This window comes from Macaca nemestrina, chromosome 6, assembly GCF_043159975.1.
Source record: "Macaca nemestrina isolate mMacNem1 chromosome 6, mMacNem.hap1, whole genome shotgun sequence".
Taxonomy (NCBI): Eukaryota; Metazoa; Chordata; class Mammalia; order Primates; family Cercopithecidae; genus Macaca; species Macaca nemestrina.
In genome coordinates, this window is record NC_092130.1 from 51,280,722 (window position 1) to 51,301,449 (window position 20,728).

A 20,728-nucleotide genomic window follows, 5' to 3' on the forward strand; every position below is an offset into this window, starting at 1 on the left:
AAAGAACACAGCCCTACTCATACCTTGATCTTAGCCCACTGAGACTCATTTCAGAATTCTAACCAAAGAACTGCGAGAATACACTTGTGTTGTTTTACGACACTGTTTGTGGTATAATAGTTTGTTATGGAAGCCAGGGGAAACTAATCTGGCGTCACATAATTGGTTTCATCTGTGAAAAGGCTTCACTGTGCTGGTATTTCACTGAGCCCTGAAAGGTTTGGGGGTGCAGTGGAGGAAAACAGTTGTTTGTGAGTTAAATTCTCGCTATTTCAAATATGGTCCTTTCTGAACAGCACTAGTGGAAACTGTCCACTTTTTGGAAATGTGAACTGTCACCTCAGGCTGCACAAGAGACCTACTGAGTCAGCATCAGCATTTTAACAAGATCCTCAAATAATCTGCATTCATATTAAAGTTTGAGAAGCACTAGGTTAAATTTAATAAAAACTTTTTAAAGGTGCAGAAAGCTTTGATTCCTCTTTTTTGACACATAAATGGTTGGAAAAAAGTATTTAAACATACCAGGTTGCTATTTGTTACCACTGCCAATAGGAAAAATAAAAAAATCTACTGCTCTCAATGAAGAAGGCCTTTCACCCTTTAGTAAAATCCATCTGCCCCTATCTACAAAGGATTTTCCTTCTTTGAAAACTCCCATGAGTTGAAAGATTATAAATGTCAAGATTTTATTACCTTAAATAAATATTAGAATCCTGGAAGAATACTCATAGAGCCATCTTGTGGAGGACAAAATAATTTCAATCACAATACATTTTAATTACTTTCATATAAAAGACAGCAATGTTCCACATTTCACATATTTGAAAAACATTTCAAAACCCTCTAATAAGTATTTAACGAAAAAAATGTATCGAAGAGTAACAATGACCACAAAATTAATACTACCAGATCATTACTGATACTTTTTGCATTACAATATTTGGAGAGCAGGTGGAGAAAATATAGAACAGAACATGAACATTTTAAAACGATATTCTACCCAGGCTTTATCTTTTTGCTAAATCTTGTGGACACTAGAAGACATATTCAAGATGGTTGTAAAGATACTCAGCTAAAGTCATACTTCAAAGATGTTAAAACAGCCCTCCACCAATAACATGGCATTGCAAACCCTTCTATCCCATCTGTTTACAAAATTAAACAATGATCCAATGAGCTTTTCTCGGTAAAAGATTCAGTTAAAAGACAGAACATTAACAGAGATTTAGTAACAGTGACCGAAATAAGAAATCGGTGTAATCAAGAAAGATATGTAATTATTCAACATCATTTGGTATGGATACATCAATGCAACTCACTCAGTAAGTGGACAACATTGTGAGGCGAGTGGGTAACATGATCCAGAGTCCTGTGGGTAAATTCATATATAATCATCTTATTCCAATCAATCTGTAAAGTAAGCACTACATCCACATTAACAATATAACATCTTACAGTAATATAAAAGTGAAATCATTATTGGTACTTCATTTTCTTTAAAGTGCACAATTTAAGAAAACTTCACAAGAGTCTGCACTTTTGAAAGATACGATCAGAGTACACAGTATAGACAAAACAGGCACCTTCATTATAATTTTTTTAATAAATAAAAGCACATTAACAAAAAAGGAAGGTAAGCAGCACCAGAAGCCTTTGACATTTGTAACTAAATGCTGGTACCCAAATGGTCTAGCTGGTTAAGTTTCACTAAGAGGCGCAAAAAAGGAGCCGTTTTTGACTTAACATTTTAATTCTAGTAGAGATAAGAAGAGCTTGTGTGGGCTTGCAGTCCTTCACCTGACTGTCCTTCACCAGTGGGTAGCGTACCAGTTCTTCAAATGTCCTACACTTTGGAAAGCAGACCCGACTCTGGAGCACTCGCCTTAATTAGATTCTGAATTTCCTTGAATTTTGGATGGTCCTTATCAGCTACCAGCTGAAGCAGAACAGCCTCACTCGTGGTCACTATGATCCCGGTTCGAGCAAGACGCTTGAACAAAAAGATAAAGGCAAATCAAGAAATGAGCATGAGAATGAACACTATTTCGAAAGAGTAAGACTATGCTGGGATGCAATAATTAGTGTCCTTTACTGAAACCATGATTCCCAGCCATACCATCAAGTTCAGTGATGGGGATGGATTTCAAGACCGGCCATACCACAAAGTCAATATTATTATTCTTAATATTAGTAAAATGGACTAGGAATGACTAAGACGGAAAAGGTAGCCAATGTTATGACATATGTGTGCCTAGAACAGGAGAGTCATCAAGGCCAATGACTGTAAAACATGAGATAAGAGAAAGAAAAAGAATGGTTGTTACTATATGCCTATCGTTGAACATCTGGACATTTAGTTGTTGCTATTTCCTGAACACTCCTGGCAGGTTTGTGCTTCATCTCTTATTCATTGACTCAAATGAGGGCTGCTTGTGACTTCTAAATTTATTAAACTTTTATTTCTATTTCTACTACTGAGATTTTTAAAAAAGTGCCTCTGTCCACTTTTCCCCCTCTGTAGTTTAACTGATAATACATGAGATCGTGATGCATATTAATACTTATGCCTGGAACTCCTGGCATTTTGTAGCTCTTTATGTTTTAAAAATGGAGGGGTGTGTAATGTTTCTAAAGCTCCATTAGCTGTGTTATGGATACAATTGTAGCTGCTAGAACATTACATTAGTAATTTACTATCAAATTTCATATAAATTGTCAATTGGATTAAAACTACTATAAGAATTAAAATGATGGTTCTTAATTTCTTTTTACTGCACCCAAACATCTGACCTATAGCATATGAGTCCTTCCTATAATCAAGAGTTCCCTTGTTTAGAAATGACCGGTACTAAAAGAGCTCTCTCTATGTGAGGAGACCCCCTGTATGATAAGGGAACCATCACTACTGCTGCCATCATAAACATTTTAGTACCATTAAACAAGAGTGTAAAATTCAAGGTTGTGTAAAGTTTCACTGACAGGTCAAGAATGTCCTTGCCAAACTGCCCCAGTGTAATCATAATACTAAGGACAGAAATCTCAAGGCGGAAAAGAGAGAGAAAGGAGAAGAGAAAGGGGAAGGAAGACAGGGAAGAGAGCAAAGAACAGAAAGTCGGAGGGGACAGGGTAAAGGGAGGAAAGGAGGAAAATAAAAGAATTCTATAGCACAGATACATTCTCTGGATTTATGTGTTATCAGAAATCCCAGGGAAAAAAAGACACAAACTGTTATCACAAAAGCATATATGTAAAACGCATGAAAGAGGAAGTGGTTGGAAACAATTCCTAGGCAAGTCAGAGGAAAAAACCCAGGAAGCACTTGCATAGCTAAATATACTTGCAGAGTGTAAGTCAATCTTCCTTCAATGGCTGTACATCAGCAGACTGAACCTTTCCACTGGCAGACTCTTTATTTTTATCCGTAATGAAGTAGAAGGGAGTATAAGCCACAACCTACTTGTCAGAAAGCAAGCTTGGACCTCAACGACCAGTACAGAAAAGGGTACAGAGCAGCTAACCAGAACTTGGCAGTTATTTTTAAAAACAAAACAAAACAAAACAAAAACAGCAGGTATTTATGGGGGTTGGGGGCCTGGGGTAAGGCCGTATGCTTAGACACATACCAGGGGTGAGTTATCTCTGAGGATTTTTTTAAGACTTCTGGAAGCCCTAATTTCCTCCTCCTTGCTTTACAGTCAGCTGATTAATCATATCAAAACCATTCAAAACTATGAAAAGATCATGTGCTTGCTTCAGACAGAAAGGCAGATAATAAATGTGATAAGCTGCAGTCCAGTTGTGTGAAAACAGCACTGAATGTCTATTCATTCATGTCCAGCTCTCCCCATCACCAGCTGCCTGCCCTGCCTAGCCCTGCCTTCCTTACTGCTCACTGTTGAATCAATGGACTTGCAATGATTCAGTTTGAATCAAGGACTAAATCACAGGCTTTCAATGTCTGTGAAAGTGCTTTACACTATGTACTCCAATGTGCCAATAAAGGTTAGTTCTCAACAATCTCCCCAGTTCCTTAGTGAGGCAGGAAGGAGAGAAATATGTTCCCAGGTCTAAGGAAGGAATCTGGTGACCCTGGAAGAAGCCTGTCTACAATGTTCAGTCTTCCCTAGGGCTCTACTGACCTGAGCCTGGTCCATTACAGCCTAACAAGCCTCAGTGATGCTGAGACTCAGGTGACCATGGCAGGGGCAGAGTGGGAAATGTACATCACAGAAACACCTTTTAGGAAAGTGAAACCCATACTCTATTACTTTGTTTCAAGATTGAAATGTGGCCAACACTGACTGGGTTTTAAAATAATCTAGCCAGGAACCCGTGTTAGAGAAAGGTGTAGCTTAGCAAACGCAATGGTTTTCAATCTGGCTCTTAGCCGTTCCCACAGTGCCTGCCCTTTCCCAACCAAAGAAGGCGCCTGAGCAGAGAAAGAACAGCAGGAGCTTTCCAAACATACCTAGCAGGTCCCTGCCCACCACCCTGACAGTGCTGGTCCCAAGTCCACTTTCTCTCCTGGCTTAAAATGGAGCAATTAAAACTCCAGCCATTTAATGCACAAGAATACCTGTGCATTAGACTTCTAAAGTTCTCCCCTTATACTTGCAAAACTAATCCAACTAGGCCAAAGGAAAAGAAGGGTTGCTCTGACCCACAAACCTAAAAAATACACGTGCACTAAGTCATGAAAGCCTCAGAGAGGGGGGGCAAAAGACTAAACCCACGAGATTTCCAAGCAACACTAAAACTCCCCATGAGTACAAGGACATCAAGGTCAAGAGAGGATTTTATTCGCTTATTCTCCATGCACTCTATAATTGTTAATTGAAAGAAGTAATGTCTTTCAGATGACAAATACCCAGAAAACATTTCTTGAATAAAGCACATGCCGCAGACTCTGGTACAGTGAAGTTTCAATAATGCAAACTATGAATCTTAAAATAACCTTAACAGGCAATTCAGCTAGTCTTGGGAATTATCTTAAGTAGTTATGTTCTAAAGGAATAGAGAGGAAGGGAAGTGGACCACAATGGTATTTTAACTTTCACACTTATGGAAACAAACCAGAACACTTAACATTGCCCGCCCCCCGCCCCCGCCCCCCGCCTCAATTTTGGGAACAAGGTAAATTGCCTCTGTATCAAATCAAGACTAGGAGGAAAAAAATCTGCAGTAAGGCAGGTCTTCCCTATCAATCACCACCTGACTCATCTATGATCGGTTTTCCCTTTCAGCCTCAACACTTTAACCCCAGGCAACGCTGCTCCTCCAGGTCCTTCTAAATCCACCCCAGAAAACAGATTCTTTCCCTCCCTTCTCAGAACTTCCGAGAGCTAGTCCCTTCTGGGTCTTAGATGCTATATACTTACACATTTCTGGTGACTAACCTCATGAAGACAACAATCAGTAACAACAAAAAAAGCAGCAGCTAACACCTGAATATCGACTGTGTCATGCACTGCCCTAACTGCTATCAATATATTATCTTATTCCATTCTCACAAAAATCCTATGATCTTGTTGGTATTAACATTTCCATTTCACCAATGAGAAATCTGAGGCATAGAGATTACACAACTTGTTCAAGGACACAAATTTACAAAACACCAGAACCTGCGTGCAAACCCACATTATCCCCACATTGTGTGGATTCCTAATCTGAAAGATTACAGACTGCCTCTCAAAGAATGGTTCAGATGGGAATTGTTTTTAATCTGAGTTTTGTGCAAAGACAGAATTGCCAATCAAAATTTTGTCATTAAGTTGCCATAACAAAGACATATCTAAGAAAATATGAATGTAGGAAAAAAGTCCTTGGAAAAAAGTCCTTTTTTACAAGCAAGGAAGTTTGCTTTGTGTTTTTCATTTCTTACCTCCAAAGTTCTGGACCTCAGCATTACAGTAAAGGTCTATCCACGGTGGCTTAAAGAGCTGCTTGCTGAGGTGGTGAGGACCTGACAGTGAAGTGTTTAAACTCAGGTTACCAGGAAAACTTGAAAAGTAGGAGTTGATTAACTCATGACTGTAAGAATGGATTAAAGGTCTGGCCAGGTGCAGTGGCTCATACCTATAATCCCAGCACTCTGGGAGGCTGAGGCAAGTAGATCACCTGAGGTCAGGAGTTTGAGACCAGCCTGGCCAACATGGCAAAACCCCAACTCTACTAAAAATACAAAAATTAGCCGGGCGTAGTGGCGGGCACCTGTAATCCCAGCTACTCAGGAGGCTGAGACAGGGAGAATTGCTTGAACCCAGCAAGTGGAGCTTGCAGTTGAGCCGAGATTGCGCCACTGCACTCCAGCCTGGGCAACAGAGCAAGACTCCATCGCTCAAAAAGAAAAAAAAAAAAAAAAGGATCAAAGGTCTTCATTGAGACTGGAAGCAGCAGCAACACTTAGTACCTAACTACCAGAGAATCTAATAGCCTAATGGACTTGAAAATAGCTAAACAAAATAAATAATTTCTATTTGTAATTTCAATATAGGATTCTGCTTCAGCAGTAATAGAGAAGGGAGGGCCAATAAGGACCCTAAAACAACTGCTGTGACCAGCTACCTGCCTGCTTCCCACCACCCTGTGGCCCTGTACTCTTCTCCCTTCTTTCCTCTGATAAGTCCCTCCCCTTTCTCATTTGCTCTACCTTACCACTACCACACACTAGGCTAAAGGGATGAGTTAGCATTCCTACTACAGACAAGGTGGTTCACAGGCCAGACTGTGCATAGGACACTGGAGGGTCTCAACAAAACAAACCCATGTATTTCCCATTCTCAACAAACAGTTAAAGAACTCAGCAATTAAATTCACATGCACATTCCTTTAAAATTATTACAAAATTAGAACTAAATATGAGAGAGAGAGAGATTAAACCACAGTATGGAGTGAGTATTTCCTAGGATTATGTGGTAGTTTGCTTTTTAACAGTCTCGGAAAAGAAAACGCTTGACATCCTATTCTTGGGCAATGTTGACAGAGAATTACAGACTCCCTGATTCCACGGGACATGGTGACACTCTAATGCCAGAGTACCATGAAAACAGTGGATGTGGTGTCCACAGTCAATGACACACCTCCTAGTCCCAGAAATTCAAGTCTGAGGAAATCTAATAGTCATCTCTTAGTATCCACAAGGAATTGGTTCCTGGATGCCACCCCACCCCATACCAAAATCTACAGATGCTCAAGTCCCTGATATAAAATAGCACAGTATTTATATATAACCTGTGCACATCCAGTATACATTAAATCATCTCTATATTGCTTATAATACCCAATACAATGTAAATGATATGTAAATAGATGTTATTCTGTACTATCATTCTATTTCATTGTTATGATATTATTTTTTATTGCTTTTTATTTCTATTCTATTCTATTTATTCTATTATTTTTATTTCTGATATTTTCTATCTGTGGTTGGTTGAATCCACAGACATAGAACCTGCAGATACAGAAGGTCCACTACATGTTAAACCAGGTTAGGCCTGCTCTGCTCTAGCTTTTGGCTAAATGAGTTAAACCCAGTTGAGCTATTTTTAATTTGCAAACCTCTAAACAGTTTAGGTTAGGCTTCTTGGAATATCTCCTAGTTCATGTATAAAACTAGGGCAAACATATGATGAAAGATGCAAAGGACTTTGTGGCAATGCTAGAAACCTAGATCTAAGGAGAAAATGAGACATAAAATAGGATATGGTGGTAAGGCCTTAAGGGTCAGTCAGTATACAGTTGAAATCAATCAGCCTGATGTTGCCAGACCAAACTCAAATTTAGGAGGTAAACATTTCATTACTGTTAAACATCCAGTATTCTTCTAATTTATTTGGAAACCTTGACAAATGATCTATTTCCAAGCAGGACAATTACCTCGAGGGCAAACATCCTATCCATCATGCTTCTTGATGAGGTGGCATCAGCAACAATATGAACCTCCACTCCTCGGCCAACTAGCTCCAGGGCAGTTTGTTGGATGCACACATGAGTCTAGTAGGAAAGTACAAAAATTGTATGTAATAACATGATAAACTAACAGTAGCTGACAAATGTACAACAACATGATAAAGCAGACAGAGCACTACAAATCATCTAAGGACCCTGTTCTACATCTAGTTTTGCTTCTAATTAGCTAGATAATCTGGAGCATAGAACAGTATCTCTGGCTTTGGTTTATTCATTTGTAAAATCAGGAACTGAATTAGGCCAATGTTTCTGATACTAAGAACCTTAAACATATTCTTAGAGTTCTACAAGAATTTGTTAAAGATTTTGCTTCATGTGGTCTGGATGACCTTCACATAGCTGAATTACTAGCACTCAGTTTTGGTGTAACTTTGAGTTTATTTCTTCATTCACCCTAAGTGTCCAACATGAAGAATGAGTCTGCAGTCTTGCAGACGGAGAACTTAGTGGGAAAACTGAGTCATTACAGGGCACTCTGTAGTAAAGGTAGGCCAAGTTAAAAATAACTTATGACACAGGCAAAAAACACCCAGTTCATATCATTAGCAAATGTATTATACAGATTCCATCTTTGTAAGGACTAACTTGTGACAATTCATTAACAGACACTATAGAGTAAAAACAGGCTTCAACAATAACTGAATCATGTATTACAACCAATGAAAGTACATTTCAATGATGCCACAATGTCAACTTTATCTTCACATGACAAGAAAGTTTTGGAGAATTATCAAATGACACCTCATTAAAATTAGCATTGAAGGACTACTCAAAGATAATTGTGATTGAGCATAAGGTCTAATGATGATGAACAAGCAAAAAAAAAAGTGCAAAGCCAGCAACAGCACTTGGTACGACATATTTACACAAAACAGGCTTCTTCTTTACTGTGTCAAAATACAGAAATATTGAACACACATCTAAGCCTGAGGAAGTATCTTTCTACTATTAAAATCCACTACTATAAAACTTACCTTCAAATTGTCAAAATCACATTAAATTAATATTTTGATTTCATTGTTTTAGTGTTTTTTTCATAATTTTTAAAATTTTAGTTTAACAGTTGTTTAAAAGCTAGGAATAAATCAATTGAAATCAGCAATAAGAATCCATTAGTATTTTTCCCCTGTAAAAAGATACATACATGATTTGAAGGACAATGAACTACATGACCTCCAAGGATTTTCTAGCACAAAAATATGACCTAACTGAAATCCTACAACACATATATTAAAATAATGCCTTTGGTGAAAATGTGTTCCAAAAGTAGTAAAAATACAGGACCAAGAATTAATCAGCTTACATACATTCAAGTCAGTTACACAACATCTCAGTATTTTAGTATCCTCTTTAATGTGGGGAGACTACTGAGTATTTAGCTCTTATGTGGCTGTAAAGGACTTAGTAAATAAACAGCTATAAAAGGTTCAGATCAGTGCCATGCAAAGAGTGAACATAATACATGGTGGCTATCTTTCCTCATTATTATGCCTACATGGCACACCATCTACGAAATTATATTCCACAAATATCGAGTTTTCTATAAATAATATTGTGCCTAAATCATAGTAACAGGTACTTACTTCTACTCCAAATAATACAACACTCCTGACTCCGGGAATCTCTGCTAATGCTGCTTCTACTTCTGGTAATACCATTGAAAACTTGGTCTTTGGAAGTACCAGTTTTACACCTGTTAAATCAATTTCTTGAACCGTGCTCCCAAGACCTTTAGGATACTGTTCTGTTACAATAACAGGTATTCCTAAAATCCGGGCCCCTTGCAACTGAAAAAAATAACCAAACACAAAAACAATTAGCTATACATATATATGTATATATATGAGTATATATCATGATTCAGCAAATATGACCAAATAAACAAGCATACCAGTCTTTGTCCCACACTAATAATATCCCCAAAATACTTGATGGCTGGTCTGAACCTTTCTTGCATATCACAGCAGAAAAACACAGTGCTTGAAGGTGTAAGATTTCCCAGGGTAGTGAGCTGAGGAGAAAAGAAAAAGAATGACTTAGCACTTGTTATACAATGACAATTATTTTCAGTGGAGGTCAATAAAGGAAGAAAAATGGTCCTATTGTTTGAGTCGGTAAGTGAATTTCTACAGCTATTATCCAAAAAAAAAAAAATCTGAATTACAGGAAAAAAAAAACCAAAAAGATGTTCTCTGAATTGCTTTTCATAGTGGAAATCAGAAATGAACCAACCAACAATACAGACATGGTGTAACACATTTTAACACATTCACATGACAAAACATTCTTTAGCCAATTAAAACATATATGTATATATGTCTTCAAAGAATTCATACCATCCAAGGAAAAATACTCATAATGTTAATTTTTCAAAAGTGAAGTTCAATAGTATTTCAATAATGTAAAAATATGAATAAAAGTAGTAGTACATTACAATATTAACAAGTGGTTATATAATTAGGGGTGTTGGTAATTTCTTTTCTTTTTTTTATATCATTCCTTTATTTTCCAAGTGTTATTTAAACAGATTTCCTGAACGTTATTTAAAGAAGTTTCTTTATAATCAGAAAAAGTGTTACAATAGAAAAAAATCTGATGTTGCTGCTTGTAAGTATAAAAAGTAAAACTTAAAATATTTGTAGCAGGAACATAAAAACTAAAAACAAAAAACAGAAGCAAATCCAGAATTACTGCTATCAAGATAGAAATATGCATATGCTATTCTCAAGAATAACTTTCAGAGTTCAAACAAAATGCAGCGAAATGATACTAAGCACACCATTGCTGTTAAATGAACTGTTGTCTACTTCACAAGGAAGGGACCCATATTTGACATCTCCATTCTTAAACTATAGTTATCACAATAAGGAAAGTCAATGAATTAAGACGAAAAGTGGATAGATTTCCAAACCTCGTATTAATTGCTGTAGTTGGTCTATAACAATTTGGGCTCAATATGGATCCACCAAAAAGCAAAAATCACCACTAAATGTAAGAATTTACTCTCACTGGATTCTTAAAAGTCTGAGGTGCTTTTCTTTCTTTTGCAAATTGCAGGAAGTTCTGTAAAGGATGAGTTCTGGTCCTGAATGAACCACTATCAACACCCTTCCTAACCGCTCCCTTAAATCATGCCTCTAATTATCCTATTTTGCTTCCCGTAAAACCACCTACAGATAACGATTATTAATAATATTCTAGAGGAGTCTGTGTCCAGATTATATGGTGTGGCTGCACCACCAGCACAGGCTTAGACTCTCCTTAGTGTCTCTGCAGGTGGTTGATTCTTCGGAAACAATTACTACATGAATTAAATTAACCATTAAGAAATATTTAATCCTTAATGATATAACTATTCTAATTGGTTTGCACTTTGTTTGATCTATGTTCTGGTCTGAAGTACCCTGGCACTTTAATCTCCCTCTGGTACTGACTCTATAGATGTGTATTAATTAGCCATGCACAATCCAATACCAAATTCATGTTACCATGTGAGAGCCACCTGTAATTCTTACCCTATGTATAGGGTTTTCCTACTTTTCCAATAAAGTATGATTAAAATAAATTCTCAAGCATATTATATATTCTAGCTTTGGCTGTTTCTTTGCTTAATTTTTAATGCAAATATTATGCCTCCACTTTGGTCATTTTCAAAAGCAGTGACTAGGATCTTATATATAAATATAAATGCATTGCTGGGAAGGCCAATTTTTGTGCATTTAGGATACTATTTTAAAAACCAATCACTAAATTATCTGTAAACATCAAATATTGACTCAAAAGGCTCAATATCTACATTTTTATAAATTTGAATAATGGACTCCTAAGCATCCACAACGTGTTTAGGGCACACTACATAAAGCAGTTTGCCTGCAGCAGGCCTATTGAAATAACCGTAATGCAACTAAGCCAGTCTCACCATGCCACAACAGGTGAGAACCAGCAAAAAAAAAAAAAGTATGAAAAATAAAATTCCTGGGCAGTTGCGTAAGTGTGGTGGATGCCATTCACTAACATGCTTACAGCTTACACTTGCTTAGAATTCCAGCTCTCAGATCCTATTTTATACTGTATTGACTACCTCTGTATACATTCCTAACAAGTTTCATTGTCTGGATTCTAAATTAACAGAAGATTATAAACAGCAAATCAGAAAGGAAACCGCTGGAGGCAGGCAAACTGATAGCAGCAAGAAATGATGGCTGACAGAGAAAAGATTCAAAATACAATAAAAACAGATCAAAACTCAAATAATGCTACAGTCTAGACCTCCAGTGGAGGAGTAACAAGCTGTTCTAACTTATAAATTAGGAAAACATCATTCCAGCACCCTAATTAAGAAACTGTTAAATTATATATTTCAGAAGGACTACATTATAAAATGGTCAAGACATTTTTAAGTTGAGGTGTTTAAAGGAATAAATCCTTACCTACCCAGGAATCCTAAATATCCACAGTTGTGGTCTCCAGTTCTTGCTAGCTGATGTTTCCTGCCCTTCATTTTAGCCATGAGTTCTGGACAGGGGACCGCATCAGATGTGTCATATTAGACACAAATTGAGGTCAAAAATATAGCCCTAAAATCCTCACTGCCCTGCGAAATCTCTCTTGTATAGGAACTTACCATCCACAAACTCAGTAAACAAAGAAACCACAGAGAATACAGTGGCAAGGAATGTTTTTAAAGCAGAGTACAGGTTACAATTTACCGAATAAAAAATACCCTACCTTTCATAGACATTCTCCACATGCTCTTGAATACAATGTGGAGAGTATCTGTGTAAGGTGTTTAACTTCCAACATCCTCTTGAATGTGACTGCACTTAGTACTTTGCTTCTTAAGAGTAGAGTATAAAGGGGGAAGAGTAACTTTACAGTGGAGAGACCTGAGGACTATGTCTCAGCCAGGTGATCAAGATTAAAGTAATTAATGACACCATGTTAATAACATGTACCCTTGATATGATGTGACGAGAATGACCCTCATGACCTTCCTCTTGAAATTTCACAACCCCGGTCCAACAATGAGAAAAACATCAAATGAATCAAAACTGAGGGACATTCTACCAAAATATCTGACCAGTGCTCCTTAAAACTGTCAAGGTTATTAAAAACATAGTCTGAGAAACTGTTACAGACTAGACGAGTCAAAGGAGACAAGACAACTAAATGTAATTGGTATCCTAGATTGGATTTTGGAACAGAAAAAGGACATAAGGGAAAAGCTAGTGAAATATGAATAAAGTGTGGTTAACAGTAAAGTACCAATGTTGGTTCTTTGGTTGTGACAAATGCATTCCAGGAATATCAAATATTAATGTTAGGGAATCTGGCTGGGCATGGTGGCTCATGCTGGTAATCCCAGCACTTCGGAGGCCAAGGTGGGAGGATCGTTTAAGCCCAGGATTGCGAGAGCAAGGCCTAGGCAACACGGTGAGACCTTGTCTCTATAAAACATATTTTTTTGAGACACAGTCTCACTCTGTCGCTCAGGCTGGAGTGCGGTGGTGCGATCTCAGCTCACTGCAACCTCCACCTCCCGGTTCAAGTGATTCTTGTGCCTCAGCCTCCCAAGTGGCCAGGATTACAGGCGTGCGTCACTGCACCCAGCTGATTTTTGTACTGTTAGTAGAGATGGGGTTTCACCATATTGCCCAGGCTGGTCTTGAATTCCTGGGCTCAAGTGATCTGCCTGCCTTGGCATCCCAAAGTGCTGGGATTACAGGCATGAACCACTATACCCAACCTACAAAATATATATATATTATATATATATATTTTTTTCCTCTTTTCTTTCTTTTTTGATTAGCTGAGCTTGGCGGTCCAGCTCCTCAGGAGGCTAAACCTCTGAGATCCTCTGAGAATGGGAGGTTGAGGCTGCAGTCCAGCCTGGGCAACAGCGCAAGACCCTGTCTCACAAACAAGCAAAAACCAACAGGGAATCTGGGTACAGGAATATAGGAACTCTGTACTATCTTTACGACTTTATTGTTAATCTAAAGCTATTGTAAAATAAAAAGTGTTTTTTTTAATGGCCTCCCTATGCTATGGTAGTTGGGGGAACAACCTCTATACTTTACAAACAGAAAGGAAGTTTTGTGGCTACCAAAAACATACTGAAAAACTTTATTCATGTCCAACCAATCCTCCCAAATCCTCACCCCAAATCCACATGAATTCCAACAGGCTGTTAAAATCACACAACTCTCTACATTTCGGAAATTTCTTACTTTGACTCATGAAGTTCTCTTAAACCAAAATCTTTAAAGTAACTAAAAATATCTCCAGTAGCCAAACTTTTACATGTTGCAACTGTGAGACAGTCAGTCCTGCCTCAGCAAATTAAAAGTGAACTGGACCAAATGTCACCAGGAGTAAAAGCATAGCAATTACAGATCTATGCATATTCAATAATATAAACAAATCACATATAAATATATGTATCTACACACCTTCATATATCTATATGCCTACACAGTCCGACAAACACATTTGCATGATACATATACAAATACATATATATATATATATATATTTAAATACAAAAACATGATCACAGCCAATGGCTTCCTCAAGCAAGAGTTTAAGAGATCAGATTCAAGTATAAATATTTTGTCCACTTTCTTAAGAATTGTCATAGCTGGGATTTGACCTTAGATTTCATACTCAAAAGACCTTTCATATCACCCAGCCCCATAGCAAATTACTATAGCAATTTGGAATAATTAAAATTTGAAACTGTAAATGTGATGTTTAAAAAATTTGGTAGTCAATTAGAGTCACAAAATAGGCATGATCTGCCTGGGAGAAAGTCTGGAAGGGGACCTGGGGGATCATTATTTCACTCCCAAGTGTTTCTGAGGAAATCCGATGACCACAGCTATAGTAAGGCCTGGCTCCAATGTCAACTCACAATAGAGGTCTGTGATGTGACTCCCCCAGGTTACAATGATTCTCTTTATAGCAGAAGCCTCAGTAGGCATTAGAATCTGAATCCAAATCTCAATTTCACTAATTTCGATTACATGAACTTAGGTAAATATCTCCAAATGCAACTTCCTTATCTATAACACAGCAAGGAAAACAGTATCTACATTATAGGGGTATTTCAAGGATTAAATGGGCTTCATATAATCAATCAATAAATTTATTAGGCTATTCTGTTGTCCCTCATATATGAAAAACTATACTATAAAACTCAGCATATGTTAAAACTTACCCTCTAATGAGGATAAATACAATTAAGATCCCTTTAGAAACCTATAAATATATATAGGAATGCTAACATTGCGTAACTTGTTATGTTAACATAATAAGCAGAATAAGGAAAGTGAATCATAAAGTAATTCATAAAGTAGATTTCCAGATGTTACCAAAACCTTACCAAATCACTGAAACAAGATTGTTCCTGGAAAAACAGATCTGGGTCGTTTTAGTTTAGACTGTGAAATAATACTTATTGGCTCTTATTTTTACAACATATTCACCTATTGTAAACACTGATGTCACAGGCATAAGGTTACAACCCTAGCTTATCAGATAAGGTATGAGTTTTCTAAATCCCCAAAAGAGGCCAGCTGTCTCCACCCACCCCAGGGGTAAGGACTGAAGGACTTCTTAAGACTGTGCCTTCAGACTGGGGTGAAGGTGAAGCTAGACAAGCCCAGGACCACAAGGACATTTGAATCTACATTAGGATTCCCTTGGTTAACTAAATGCAAGAAAAAAAATTCAAAATTCAGATTATAGCTCCTACTCTCACAGTTTATTTATAGGTAGCTCTAATGTATTCACAAGGAACAAAAAAGGATACAATGCTTTAGGTATTATTCTGGAATGTTAATTTTTTTAAGTGACACACATCAAACCAGTGGGGTGGAGACAATACAACAACCTCAGGATCCAGCTGTCTCTTCACTGAGCATTATCTCATCTACCCACTCTTCCTGCCATGCTCCTGAGGCAAAGGTCCTGTAATCAAAAACCACTACCTTCAAACTATCAAGCCAAAGGCAGACAAGGTTCCTTTCCTCCTGCCTTCCCTCCCTTCCCACCATGAACCTGTCAGTCTCTTCTAGCTATAAAATGTTCATGCCCCTGTTTAAAATAATAATAATAGCAATAAACTTCCAAGAAAATGAAAGCTGGAGCAAAATGCCCTGCCAGTTAATCATTTTGGGAAAAGGTCAAAATAACCTTCCCTGGGAAGCCCTTATCTTCTGGCCACAGAAAGCTGCCAAAGCCTTCCATGCTATGTACAGAAGTAAAATCCCCTCACTGGCATCCTTCTTACACTGTCCATTTCCTCCTCCCTTCTCCCAAGGCTGTGTCTTTGCTGGCCACAGGCTGGAAAATTCACTGGTGGTGGCATGATACCACATTTACGTAACTTCCCATAGTTAAATGTTTCCTTTAGTTAAAACTTAGAAAATACTTTTTGAAAAATTAAAACTTTCAAGTCATAAAAATGACCTAAATCCCCACTATATAATCCTCTCATTTACATTCTTTCCTGTGTCTCAAAATTCATCAGATTTCAAGCATTTAGCTGCAGACATACAAACTAAGCATGAAACATGAGCTATGCCTTCATCTACCTGAGCTGTCAGCAGACATTGTTACTTTGACAGAATATTTGAGAAAAGAAGTCACCAAAAACTTACCACAGCCTAATACTGGCAATGGGGGTTTTAAGGATCAGTTCTCAGAACCACTAACAAGCACGGGTGCAGTATGTGGCAAAGGCAGCCACTGTGTTTCACAAGGTCATCAGCCACAGCTGTCAGAACAAGCATGAAGGCAACTCACACCACGGCGCAAATGAAGAATACATTCTAGGCTAACAGTACGTGAACCAGGGCCACAGAGGCTCCAGGGCCCAAGTGTGGAGAAATAATAAATCGCTATTTACGCAATGAACTACATGTGGCCAAACCTGTGCTCTTTGTCCCTGCCTTCAAGAAGGGGCCTAACATCCCCAGTAACATGGACTCACTGATGGGCCACCTTGAGTCTTCCTAAGTGACAAGCCATTTATTCCAAAGAACAAGGAGCAGCATCAAGACAAATGAACAAACAAGAGCGCAAGTTTGTGGCTTGTTTTCCAGACTGCTCAATTCTCATTAAACATGCAAGCAGTAGTGCTGTGTTTGGCTGTAAGTGACTCTCCGCATATGCCTGGCTAGCTCCTCCACACGCATTTGCGGAGAACCTAGCCAGGCATATTCGGAGACTTGCCACGTAAACTGCAGCAAGTTACTCACCTCCACTTCCCTATGTTCTTCGGTACTTCTTCAAAGTGAAAGTTTCATTTATTAGGTAAGGAACAAGAATTGAATCCAAGTTTGCATTCACTATGCCAGGCACTTAAAGCTGCCACTCACATGTTTGTGGAATGAACTGTATGGTCTCTTATAGCCATAAAACATCCAAGTCTCTAGGATTATACTGTTAGGTTACAAAGAATATACTACAGTAGTCATGAGAATTATCATGACTTTCTGAGATTATACACACATATGCATATGCATGTATGTGTGTATATGTATCTCTCTCTTCTCATATAGACATAAATAGGTATCAGAGGTATATACGGTATATACTGTGCGCATATCTATGTATATGTCCCTTTCCTTTATCTACCTCTAAGCTAGGAAAGGCATCTGAAGAATTCAAAATATAACTACTAAAATGAGATAATATAGAAGAGAAAATATTTTAAAGAATTAAAGGCCGGGCGCGGTGGCTCAAGCCTGTAATCCCAGCACTTTGGGAGGCCGAGACAGGCGGATCACGAGGTCAGGAGATCGAGACCATCCTGGCTAACACAGTGAAACCCCGTCTCTACTAAAAATACAAAAACTTAGCCGGGCGAGGTGGCAGGCGCCTGTAGTCCCAGCTACTCGGGAGGCTGAGGCAGGAGAATGGCGTGAACCCGGGAGGCGGAGCTTGCAGTGAGCTGAGATCCGGCCACTGCACTCCAGCCTGGGTGACAAAGCGAGACTCCGTCTCAAAAAAAAAAAAAAAGAATTAAAAATATAAAGCTATGTAAGTGCAAAAATATAACTAATGCTTAAGAATTATTAGACCAGTTGGTGGAAAAAATATCTTTTGAAGATGGAATAGAGTAATGCTACTGTTATTTTAAACCTCACAAAAAAATGAACTATACATAATCTATACCAAGCAAAACATTTCAAAAGCCACAGGTGACCAGAATTACACAACGCCTTTTGAGAATGTACAAGCATTTTCAGGTACATACATTTCATTAATTTCGAGAATGTTTTTAAGAGTTGCCAGACCAAGGTCCTGAAATTTTCAAATATAAAAATCCTACCTTGGATGGGGGGGGGACTCTCACGGAGCTGGGGGCTAGTTTAGAATAGCATTATCTTAGATAAGAGCCCAGCCTCCCTCCCAGCCATAACAGGAGATGCTTCATAAAGAAGTCTGCATCCTAAGTATAATCCCAGACCTCCGCAGTTAGTATTTGGATTCTAGCCTTTATAAATGGACTTCTCGAAGGTGCATCCAACATCTGAGTATTCTGGCAGCAGTAACGTAAAAGGACTGACAAAGAAGGCTGCAGAGAGATGCCAGACACGAAAACGCTGGAAGATATAAAAATGGGGAGTCTTAAGCACCTAAGAACTGCAATTCCCTGTCTAGGCAGCAGGTCAGATTCTGGGGTATCAGATCACTGTACCCGGTTCCAGGTTCTCCAGTGGTAGACAGAGCAGTCTCTCAGACTTTGTCCTCTGAATGCAGAAACTTTATCCAAGCTAAAGTACCTGCTTTGGACACTTCTGGCACAGGTGTTGGGGTGACAGGAAACATCATCAATTCAGCTGCCAACTACAGCTGAAAAAAACTAGGGAATAATCATAAGAAAATGGCACTGTTAATGGGTACAAAAAACAAAGTTAGATAATAGGAATAAGGTCTAGTGTTCAGAAGCACAATAGGGTGACTATAGTTAACAATAATTTATTGTATATTTCAAAATAACTACAAAAGTAAATTTGGAACAAACAAACAAATGATAAATGTTTGAGGTGATGGATATTCCAATTACCCTGATTTGATCACTACACTGTATGCTTGAAACAAAATATCATGTCTCCTATATATATGTACAACTATTATGGGCCCATAAAAACTAAAAACAAAAAAGAAAGAAAATGAGTGTCATTTTCGCTCACCGCGAAAGCCCTTAAATATTAAAATCTCTTTTATCCCCGAATCCCACATTTCAGTTTGGTCTTCTGAAAAAAAAAATGACTTATCAGTTTCTCAGCTAAAGAAATGATATTGACAGTGTACTACCTAAATTATACTTTATATTCTTTCCTTTCCAAAATACAAATTCGCCAAGTGAACGCTCTGATCCTAAAGAGGGCGGGAGATTAACCCGCCTAGCAGGAGAGCACAGCTTAAAATAAATGCTTGTAAGTAGTCCTCAGGTAGAACAACTATCCCAACCAGCAGGCCCAGGAACTCAAGGTCTAGCTTATCCTGGAGTCAAATGACTTTTTCAATAAAGGCGACAAAATATAATCAAGTCAGTAGACACTTTACTAAGAGGAGGCTAAGCAAATGGTTATTTGCTTAAGGTTAGGGCGCTCTTAAGCCCAAGGACCCAAGAGCCTGGGAAGGCGGAGGGCTGGGGGAAGGGTTTGACTCCCGAAGTTTGCGTTTCCGCAAGTGGTTAACTTAACTCTAGGAACAAACCCTAAGACCAGTACTTCCCACAATCTCATTTCCCCCCATTCTGCATCACCCATCACCCCCCCCAAAAAAACCAGCTACTACAGCACAGCCCTTTGGTTACGCAGGAGACTGACTGGGACCTGCTCCTGGCATAAAAAGCGACTGCGGGCGACCAAGGGCCACACACGTGGGGGCGTTCGCGGGCGCTGAAACCAGCTGCGAGGCCCACGTCCCCGCCGGGGATAGCTGGTGACCATCACCTTTGGACAGGGGCATTCCCCAGCCGGCCCCGGAACTTGCGAAAGCCGCGCAGCCCTTCGGACTCAGCCACTCGTGCAGGGCCCGGGGCCCGGGCGGCTCGGGGCACCTGAGGAGCGCGGCGAAGGCGTGGACGGGGACGGGGACGGGGACAGCACGGGGAAGACTCGGGAACAGGGAGGCGCGCGGCCTCCCGCAGGACCCACCTGGATCTGCAGCGGCACGAGGCGCACCTTGCAGCGCTCGCTCACCGCGAAGCCCTTGGGCAAGTCCACGTACTGGCCCCACTCCTCGGCGAAGAGCTGCACCACGAATTTGCGGTGCATGTCGATCTGGTCACCGTACAGGCTGAGGAACTTCTGGATGAGCAGCTCGTAGCCCGCGCCGTGCGGCACCGACAAGGGTCGCGCGAAGACAGAGAAACAGAAGAGCACCGGGACCGTGCCCGACGGCGCCCCCGCGCCCACGCCGCCACTATTGGGGAGCGCAAGGACCGCCGGCTCCGCAGCCGCCATGTTCCCCTGAGCGTCTGCGAGCTCCGAGGCCACCGAGGCGCACCCAGCCGGCCGCCGCGGCCCCGCCTCCCGGCGCCGCCAGCCCGCCCGCCAGCTCGCGGAGGCGAAGGGGCGGGTCCTGACGACCGCGGTTCTTGCATTCTCCTCCCCGCCCGGGAGGGCGGGCCGCGGCTGAAGGGCGGGTGGTGGGGCCGGGGTGAGCGCGTGAGCCGGGGAGCGCCTGCGCTCGCCGGCCGGGTCCGCCCCCTCCAGCTTCCCCGGCCACTGCGTCC

At 39.8% G+C, this 20,728-nt stretch overlaps 1 protein-coding gene across 1 annotated transcript; it reads right to left on the reverse strand.

Annotated features, from left to right (window-relative positions):
• Positions 1-759: 759 nt before the first annotated feature.
• LOC105467214 (isochorismatase domain containing 1) lies at positions 760-20,490 on the reverse strand. The gene is made up of 5 exons (XM_011716702.3): positions 20,148-20,490; positions 9,863-9,982; positions 9,555-9,758; positions 7,879-7,995; positions 760-1,993 (listed from the first exon to the last, which is right to left on the reverse strand). Exons 1-5 carry the CDS (start codon positions 20,454-20,456, stop codon positions 1,847-1,849), a joined length of 897 nt encoding a protein of 298 aa, XP_011715004.1. The 5' UTR covers positions 20,457-20,490; the 3' UTR covers positions 760-1,846.
• Positions 20,491-20,728: the final 238 nt, after the last annotated feature.

Excerpts from the sequence above, each read along its gene's own strand:
- LOC105467214 (XM_011716702.3), bottom strand. The coding sequence starts at position 20,456 with ATGGCGGCTGCGGAGCCGGCGGTCCTTGCGCTCCCCAATAGTGGCGGC. Across the intron at positions 7,996-9,554 it reads TTGTATTATTTGGAGTAGAA|ACTCATGTGTGCATCCAACA; the intron begins GTAAGTACCTGT and ends CTTTCCTACTAG. Across the intron at positions 1,994-7,878 it reads ATAGGATGTTTGCCCTCGAG|CGTCTTGCTCGAACCGGGAT; the intron begins GTAATTGTCCTG and ends TTTTTGTTCAAG.